The 10,041-nt window shown below is 40.0% G+C and overlaps 2 protein-coding genes across 3 annotated transcripts in view; both read right to left on the bottom strand.

Annotated features, from left to right (window-relative positions):
* Positions 1 to 908, bottom strand: part of YY2 (YY2 transcription factor) — a 1,866-nt gene extending 958 nt beyond the window's left edge. Inside the window, exon 1 of the mRNA XM_027771110.1 lies at positions 12 to 908. Within this exon, the coding sequence (XP_027626911.1) occupies positions 12 to 427 (416 nt within the window). The 5' untranslated portion in view covers positions 428 to 908. The remainder of the gene's footprint in view (positions 1 to 11) is intronic.
* Positions 1 to 10,041, bottom strand: part of MBTPS2 (membrane bound transcription factor peptidase, site 2) — a 59,687-nt gene that overhangs the window by 36,786 nt on the left and 12,860 nt on the right. For both annotated transcript variants that reach the window (XM_014587119.2, XM_006146651.3), the window contains exons 4-5: positions 7,813 to 7,916; positions 5,419 to 5,546 (exon numbers count right to left, since the gene is read on the bottom strand). In XM_014587119.2, the coding sequence (XP_014442605.1) occupies positions 5,419 to 5,546; positions 7,813 to 7,916 (232 nt within the window). The remainder of the gene's footprint in view (positions 1 to 5,418; positions 5,547 to 7,812; positions 7,917 to 10,041) is intronic.

Below are 10,041 nucleotides of genomic sequence, written 5' to 3'. Positions count from 1 at the left end.
TGCAGGCCGACGCTGGTATACAGGCCGACGCTGGTGTGGAGGCTAACAACGAAGCCAGGGTCTGCTGGTAGTACTCATCTTGGTCACTGACCTGGATGACCACCTGGTTCTCGAAGTCGCTGTTGCTCTGCAGGTTGTCTGACTCATAGTAACCCACCACCTCCTCTTCTGTTTGCACCAAGAAAATTTCCTGGTCATGGGCGGCCTGGCTAGCGTCATCGGTGATGAGCGGCTGCAGCGCAATCAGAGGGGGGTAGTGATGGCCTCCGTGGACCCAACTGCCGCCAATATTCTGGTACCCCTCGATGGTTTCCACCTGCACAGTCTCCACAGGAACAGTCTCCACACCGATCTGGTGCAGGCCCACAATATTTGTGGTAATTTCTGAGTTTTCTGTGGTGATGTAGATAACTTGTTCTTCAGACATGGCTGGCACTTTGAGGTGGTCTCAGCTATTAGGCAGCAAGTAGGTGACTGGAAAGCTGTGGAGGAGGAAGGCGCGAACTCCGGAAAAAGGTACAAGTTCTGGAAAAAGGCGCGAGCTCCACAGAACCGGCGAGAGCCTGAGAGAAGCCTGAGCGCCGGAGGCAGAGAGCGCAAGTGCCTCTGGGTGCTCCAAACACGCATGCGCCTGAACGCCTCACGCATGCGCTCCTAACAGTCTGGTCAGCGTGCCTACGCTGTGCCCACGTGCTCATGCCCACATACACGTGCTCGTGCACATGCTCCTGCTCTCACTCACATTTGTGCTCCCTACGCTCCCCGCTGGCGCTCCCGCTCCGCTCTGGCTAGCACTCCCTGTCCAGCTAGTTATAATACTTAGTAACCAAGCACTTTAAGGAGTTTTTCTGTATTTCATTAATGCATTTCATTAATTTGAGAATTCTGTCTTTGCCCCCTCTGGCACATAACAGTATCTACCCCCCAAAAAAAGGTCTACTTCTTATATTTTTCTCCTGTTATTTAATGGCAGTAATTCACACTTCACACCAACATTTAATAATTTCAGTAATAGCTGACAGTGAGATTGCTTGTCTTAGCATTGAACAGGAATGCTTCCATGAAATGTCTAGATAGTCCTATATTTACAAGGGAATTTTTCAATCATTAATGGATATTGAATTTTATTAAATATTGTCTCAATATCTTTTGAGGTGAGCATTATTTTTCTCTAATGGCAAATAATATTTACCACATTCAAACAGATTAGCTAATGTTTAACCATCGTGCATTCTTGAGAGATAGATAGACCCTGTGTCTAGGTTTTTCCTATGCCTTACCAGAAGTTGATTCAGTGTTATATTGGCTATTAAAAACAAAACAAAGCCAAAAAACTTCTAAGTTTTCTTCTCTGTTCTCTGGAAAGTTTATACTAAATTGGAATTAAAAAGAAAAATCCTTTCTTTTTTTAAAGAATTATTATTACTTTTTTATTACAAGAGATTTTTTCTCTTTTACTATAGGGCATGTGTGCTCATTAGAGAGAGAGAGAGAGAGAGAGACAGAGAGAGACAGATAGAAAGCGAGAAATTACCCTCCCAGGGAGAATGGCCACGCCACAATCTCTTCTCTTCCATTCTCCTCTTTGGCTTTTGGGCATGCACGCACACATGCCTGGCATGAGTTTTAAGCTGCCGTGTTTGAGATTCAAACTACCGTTGGCCATGTGGGAATCCAGCGACATAACCATTATATCATCTGCTGGTACCATTATTATTAATTTTTTATTTGACAGGAAGAGACAGAGAGAGAGGGAAAGTGAGAAAGCAAGACGTCAGGTCTGGAACTTGAATCATGGTCAGCCGTGTGAGAGCCCAGCGCCTTAACCACCATGTTACTGGCCAGCCCCAAGAAAAATCTTTTCATTCAAGATTTTTTAAAAGAATTATTTAATTTAATGTATTTATTATTATTTTTAATTTGACCAGAGAGAGAGAGAGGGAAAATGAGAAAGAACTGCCAGGTCCAGGATTTGAACTGAACGACTCACGCATGCGCTCCTAACAGTCTGGTCAGCGTGCCTACGCTGTGCCCACGTGCTCATGCCCACATACACGTGCTCGTGCACATGCTCCTGCTCTCACTCACATTTGTGCTCCCTACGCTCCCCGCTGGCGCTCCCGCTCCGCTCTGGCTAGCATTCCCTGTCCAGCTAGTTATAATACTTAGTAACCAAGCACTTTAAGGAGTTTTTCTGTATTTCATTAATGTATTTCATTAATTTGATCAGCCATGTGGGAATCTAGTGCCTTAACCACCATGATACCTGCAGGCCCCTCACTCAAGATTTGAAAGAGTTCCATCTATGAAACTTTCATGGACATTATTCATCAACTTTTAAAATTGTTCTCACTGTGGGGCCAGTAGGTTGGTGTGGTGGTTAAGGGCACTGGACTCCCACATGGCCAATCATTGTTCGAGTCCTGAACCTGGCAGCTTGCTTTCTCACTCCCCTCCCCCCACCACCACCAGTGAGCTCATTATAGGTGAGCTTGCTATAGGGCATTATAGCAAATTGAAAAATAAAAATAATAAATAATTAAAAATACTAAAAAATTAATCTTCTCATTGTCAGTACTAGTCTGTTTATTTCCCCCCCTATGTATTCTGGGGTTAATTTCAGTTATTTTTATGTTCTTGTACTTATCTAGGCTTCTGAGTCTTTTAAAAATTTTTTTGGAAAAAATGAACAAAAGACCATTCACATTCTTTTAATTGTCTCAGCAAGACCAAAAAAAGCAAAAAAAAAAAAAAGAGAAAGAAAACGAAAAGAAAAAACTCTTAGATTTAAAAGTTTTATTTTGCTTTTTTTTTCCAGCTTACTATTTTCTGCCTATAACCTTACCAGTTACTTCATCATTTCTTAATTATTTTATAGTTGTTTTCACACTCCTTAAATTGAATGTTTAACTGTTTTATTTCCATTTCTTTTTTCTTTCTTTTTATTTATTTATTTTAAAGAATTATTTATTTTATTTATTATTATCATCATTATTATTAAATTTGACCAGAGAGAGACAGAGAAAAAGATAAAGTGGGAAAGCAAGCCATCAGGTCTGGGACTTGAACCGTGGTCGAACATGTGGGGGTCTAGCACCTAACCACCATGCCACCTGCCAGCCCCGATTTATTTCCATTTCTAATTATATCACTGCCTAAGGCAGTGAATTTTTCTTTTAGCAGAACTTTTTTTTTTTTTTTAATTTTTGTCACAGGCAATAAGTACTCACAGGATAAAGACAGAGAGGGAAGTGAGAAAGAACCTCCTGGGGAGATGGCCACACAGCAATGGCTTCTCCTCCATTTTCCTCTCAGGATGTTGGACATGCATGTGCACACACATGCGTGGCATGTTTTTTCAAGCTTCCAGATCCAGGATTTGAACAACATAGCCATATGGGATCTAGCTGCTCCAACCACCATACTACCAGCTGGCCCCTTTTAGAAAACTACACATTCTCCCAGTATAATGATTTAATTTTCGCCATTTTAAAATTTACTGTAGTTATGGTTTTAAATTAAAATAATGCAAGGAATGATTAAGATCAATTTCGAAAGTTCAAGTAATTTTTACTTAGGTTCCTTTTCTTACTCTTAGGAATTTACTGAGCATTTCTTTGTGGACACATGGTCAATTTTTATAAATTACATGGGCACTTGAAAAGAAATTGTCAGGTCAGCTGGTAGCATGGTGGTAAAGGTGGCTGGATACTACATGGTCAACTATGTGTTATGTATCCCAGTCCAGCAGCATGAGAGGTACGCCAGGTGTGTAGGAGTCCATGCCTAAAGTCCTAAGAGGAGAATGGAGGAAAGATTGTGGCATGGCATCCTCCCTGGGGAGGATGCTTTCTCACCCGTCCCCCCACAGTCTCTCTGGTGATCACATATGCCTTATAGCAGATTTTAAGAAAAAAGAAATTATCTTCTGTGTTCATGGTTGTGTTCAGTAAAAGCAAACCATTTTTTTGAGAGTTTTTTTTTTTTTTTTTTTTTTGTAAAGAGCGTGTCGCACCAGAAAGACAGAGAGACAGAGAGACAGAAAGCAAGACATCAGACCCCCAGGGGGAATGGCCACACTGCAATCCCCTCTCTTCCATTCCCCTCTCAGGATCTTGGGCATGCACGCACATGTGCTCAGCGTGAGTTTAAGTCACTGGGTCCAGGACTCAACCTGTGGTCGACTACATGGGAGTCCAGTGATGTAGCCATTATACCAGCTACTGGTCCCAAAAGCAAACAATTTTTCTCACCACTCTCTCAACATGCATCATTTTGTTTGTTTGTTTGTTTTGAGAGGTTTTTGCTATAGGGTACATAAGCTCACTGGAGAGAGACAGAGAAAGTGAGAAATCACCCCATGGGGGGATGGCCATGCCACATTCCCTTCTCCTCCATTCTCCTCTCGGGATCTTGGGCATGCACGCACACATGCCCAGCATGTGTTTAAGCCACTGGGTCCGGGACTCCAACCACGGTCGACTACATGGGAGTCCAGCGACACCAACTGCTGGTCCCAAAAGCAAACCATTTTTCTCACCACTCTTTCAACACACATCATTTTTGTGATCCCAAAATGTGTAGGGATATCTCCCCACAAGCAAGCAAACAGGCTTGCAGCAAACACCAGCTGCAAGTTCTCTAATCTAATTCAATTCTGACACTAGTGTCAGATTCCACAGGTTGACAGCTCAGTAACCAAGACTGCTCCCCTCCTTCAGATGCCAATCACAAGACCCAGGTTGTTCTACGTGTGCTTCTGACTGACTGGCTATAAGCTAGGGCCCCCACCCCCCTCCCCCCTTTAGGTTCAATTATTTTGCTGGAGTGTCTCACAGAACACAGTTTCCCTGGTCTATGGGGGAAGATATTTTTGACCGGAACTCACCATGCGTCAATCCTCCTACCTAACCTTTCGGTGACCTAGGACCACAGACATGCCTGGTCTGTTTTAGGTTGGGCTCAGAAGAGAACTCAGGCCTCCCATGCAGTCTCAGCTACCACACAACAGTGCCTTCCTGGTTGTGACACACGATCAGGCCTTGACATACTCATTTTCACATTACTAATTGAAGCTTCCATACCTGGACTTTCTTGTTTTGAGACACACATGCACATGTGCCTAGTATGTCTTACAGGCTGCCAGGTCTGGGACTTGAACAGTATAGTTGGCCATGTGCGATCCAGCCATTTTAACTACCATGCCATCAGCTGGCCCTTTAGTTAGTTTAAAAGAAGAAACTGTAATGTAAATTACTTTCTATAATACTTTTGAGGGAGTCTTATAACATGAATTTATTAACCAAAAGATAAGATGTTATCATTTCTGACATGAGTACTTTCCATAAAAACCACTGACCATAGAAGACCAAAACCAAAATCACAGATGAACATTAAAAAGGAAATTAAGTCTCTTACCTGCACAAAATATTCTTAGCTGCTGGACTGGTGATATAAGTTGCAAATGAGTGGTGAATAGATCAACAAAAGCTCCAGGATAAATAATGAAGAGAAAAATTCCAAAGCCATTGAATCGAACTTGTTCCCTGAGAAACCACATAACAAAAAGGAATTTACTATTTCAAATGCATTTGTCAAAGTAATGATGTATAGAATCTTAATTATTTCTTATTGTAAATACAATTATTGCTTAAAGTATCTCTGTATAGCCAAAAAGATCACATCTGTACTATATATAATTATAATTTTATAATAGTATACAGATTTGGCTATCTATAAGATTTTATCTTATAAAACAGGGTATTCTAAAAAAGACAACTTCAAAATTTTTACACACCAACATGGTGGGCAAATAACTGAAATTAGTTACATATATAAAAAATGGTTAATAATTCTATAAGAAACTGAATGAAAACCACCTTCACAGTTTATTCTCAACTATTTTTAGAGGACACAGGAGAATATATAATACATGAAAATTATCTAAATACTTCTATTTATCTTAGTTATTATAAATAATGGCAGAGAAATACATACATGTATTCCTATTGAGCTAATGTTAAAATATGTTCAAAATGCATAATGCTCTGATTGTTCTTAAGAGAATTATTTCTTTACTAACTCCATTGTCTAAAGATAGATATTATACTTAATAGTCAAGAATAAATAGCTACTGTGAAAAAGATCATCACCTAAATATATTGTGCTGTTGCTTAATATGAACTGTATAAGAAAATTATACAATTCATTTTAGCAGTTGAGATTTTATAAAAATATTGGGACCAGCAGTTAACGTAATGGCTATGTCGCTGGACTCCCACATAGTCGATCATGGTTCGGTCCTAGACCCAGTGGCTTAAAACTCACGCCGGATGTGTGTGCGTGCGTGCCCAAGATCCCGAGAGGAGAGTGGAGGAGAAGGGATTGCGGCATGGCCATCCCCCCTGGGGGGTGACTTCTCGCTTTCTGTCTCTCTGTCTCTGTCTGTCTGGCGAGCGCACGTGCCCTATAGCAAAAACCTCTCAAAAAAAAATTACCTAAGTTACTTCACAAATATACTGTAAATTATGAAACTGCTAATAACAAGGCTTCTATATATAAAAAGATAAAAACTGCAAAGCTAAAAACGTGGAAGCAAAGGTAAAAGAGATTAAGAAAGAAAAAAAGAAGGTAGCCACCCCTTTAATCATTACTGCGCACACCTGGGTAACAGTACATGCTCTGTCAGGATGAGAGTTTATTGCCAATCAATAGGCTCTTGTTCATAAGCAACTGGAAGGCAATAATAAGTGATTAAATCTCTAAAACAGTGGCTCTTAACCTTTACTATGGTCCACATATAAAAAGAGTAAATACATTCTTGCCAGCATGCCTGCTGACAATGGCAGTAAATATAAGAAGGGGTGGCTGACGAGTTTTGATATGCCCTCTCCATCAGAATTTCCTAAGTTTAGTAGGTATTTCTTTATTTAGCTAAAGGGCATGTGTGCTCTCCAGAGAGCGAGAAAAAGAGAGAGAGAGAGAGAAACAGTGAAAATGAGTGAGAAATCACCCTTTGTGGAGGATGGTCACACTACAATCCTTTCTCCAGGGATTTTGGGTATGCATGCACACATTCCTCACATGTTTCTCACGCTACTGGGTCCAGGATCTTAAACCTGCAGTCTGGGACTTGAATTACACAGGTGACCATGTAGGAGCCAGTTGCCTTAACCACCATAACAACCTCTTGGCTGCCAGTTTAGTAGGCTTTTAAATGTTCAGGTATAATTACAAGGATATATTTGGGTAGTTCAGATCAAGAACAAGCCATGATGTCAAAGCAAATTGCAGATCTCATCCCCCTCTTATTTCCCACTTATCCCCCTCTCATCTCCCACTTGTGCTTCTAGATCGACAGTGATATTTGCTATATGTAGCACTTTCAGTATTCTTGCTCTAGTCATCAGAAGACATAGGCAGAAGCAGGAAATTATTTCATCTGATAAGCCAAAGAAAGCACAGGGTGGGTTGAGTATAGTGGGTATTATTCCAATCCAATGATGAACAGAAGGATCAGCTTTCAGGAATGGATGAAAACCCTGGAAGCACCATGAGGGTATAACCATGATGGCAAAAGACAAAAAGACCCAGATTACAGATATCCATATGGTTAACTGAGCATGTTCATCAGTATATTAAATCTCCATAAAAGAGATGCTATCTCAAAGTAATAAACAATGGATATGCATTGGGCAACATTCATGGAAAGAAAAATAGTAAAATATCAAAGATAGCAGATTATACTAAGAAACCCTCCCAAATGAAAAGGTTCTTTGCATGTAGTAGAAAGAAAATGGTAAACATAATTACCTAATGGCTGCAATCCCATGTCCAATTTCATGTACAACACCACTAATGAGGACTGCAGCAAAGAAATAGGTCAGTTGATTCACGGGTAAATTTATGCCAGGAACCTGTTCACAGACACAATATGACAGTGAGTATCAGTGAGGGTGCAGGGGAGACAGATGTTCCTCTGTATTAAAGCTGAAACCTCTAAGCTGAATGTTCTAGAAACTAAAAGCAATGTGACTATCAATGGTTCACATCTCTAATTCTAGAATACTAAAGTCCAAAAATATCGGTCAATATTTTTGAATTAGGCAGTTTTCCTGGAACAACACAATGCCAATCTACAGAGAATAAAAACCACTAGATTAAAAAGTTATGATCTCAGGGACTGGCAGGTGGCATGGTGGCTAAGGGTGCTAGACTTCCACATGGCTAACTGTGGTTCGAGTCCTGGACCTGGCAGCTTGCTTCCTCATTCCCCACCCCTCTGTCTTTCTCTGGTCAAATTAAAAAATGATAATAAATGAGGTCGAATAAAATAATTCTTTTTTTTTTTAAAGTGAAGACTTCAGCTTCCTGAGATCTTCACCATACAAAAAGAGAACCTGGGAAAATGCCAGGGAATGGCAAATGCCAGGGAATGCAAGGTGACAGTAAAGTACTGATTTAGAAATTCTTGTTAAAATTTCTAGTCCTTAGTCTAAATTGTTAGCTTTAGGTTCTAAGTACTTACATTGAGCAATACAGGACATCTTCCCATCATAATGAGTTTCATTTTAATACTCTCAAGTTATGGGTAAATTGGTAATAAAAGCTGGTATAATAAAGCACCTGATCAGTGTGGGAACATATAACTTTCATTTCTTCTTTTATTATCAGTTTGATTCATATATTGGTAAAAAATAAATGATATCAAAAAAGATACGGCCCAGCAGTTGGCATAATGGCTATGTTGCTGGACTCCCATGTAGCCGACTGCGGTTCAAGTCCCAGACCTGGTGGCTTAAACTCACGCTGGGAGCATGTGCGTGCGTGCCCAAGATCCTGAGAGGAGAATGGAGAAGGCATTGTGGCATGGCCATTCCCCCTGGGGGGTGATTTCTCGCTTTCCATCTCTCTGTGTCTGTGTTTCTGGCAAGCGCACGCACCCTATAGCAAAAACCTCTCAAAAAAAGATAAATAAAATTGGGACCAGCAGTTAGCGTAATGGCTATGTTGCTGGACTCCCATGTAGTCGACCGTAGTTTGAGTCCTGGACCTGGTAGCTTAAACTCATGCCGGGCAAGTGTGCGTGCATTCCTAAGATCCCGAGAGGAGAATGGAGGAGAAGGGATTACGCCTGGCCATCCCCCCTGTGGGGTGATTTCTCGCTTTCTGTCTCTATCTCTCTTTCTGGCGAGCGCACACACCCTATGGCAAAAACCTCTTCCCCTCCAAAAAAAAAAAAATAGATAAAATTATCATTGAAATATAGCACAGAAATAAAGGCTTTAGGGACATACAGACATGTTATGGACATATGAAGCAACATGAGTTGTCACATACTCTGAAAACACTGTGTATGTATGTATTGAACTATATACACAGGGAAGAGAACTGCATATTGTAAGGACTGCACAATAATTTGTTGTTTTAGAAAGCCTCAAGTCTTCCTGTAAGATAATCACTCTCAAGTATGTCTTCTGTTACAAAGAGATTCTATAAATTAGGCTATGTGGAGTGCATCAGGCTCATGAATACGATTTACATACTGAGCATCTAATTCTCATATTCCAGGAGTTGGGACCAAAAAGGGGGTCTATTTCTTGAGCAAACTCTTTTTTTAAAAAATATTATCTTATATTAATTATAAAATGTTTAAAGCAGGAAAACTTAAAACTCAAAATAACAGCCTATAATCCTGCTCCTCAAACATAAAACAAAAAAACTATTCTCAATGCTTTGCTAAGTACCTTCTAGTCTTATCACGCACACATACTTTTATAAAAATATTTTTGAAATCTTCCTTTTCATTTAACAGTATTGCAAACATCTTCCTGTGAATATTTTCTAGTTCAACATGATGTTTAATAGCTACAATTTAGTCTATGGACTCAGTATTGCAAACATCTTCCTGTGAATATTTGCTAGTTCAACATGATTTTTAATAGCTATAATTTAGTCTATGGAATGGATTATTGGGCATTTAATTGTTTCACAAGTGTCTGCTTTTATAAACAATGTGATAAAGATATTTGTACAGATATA

This window comes from Tupaia chinensis, unplaced genomic scaffold, assembly GCF_000334495.1.
Source record: "Tupaia chinensis unplaced genomic scaffold, TupChi_1.0 Scaffold000184_1, whole genome shotgun sequence".
Taxonomy (NCBI): Eukaryota; Metazoa; Chordata; class Mammalia; order Scandentia; family Tupaiidae; genus Tupaia; species Tupaia belangeri.
The sequence above is the reverse complement of the archived record's forward strand: the minus strand, read 5'-3'. Positions and strand labels throughout refer to the sequence as shown.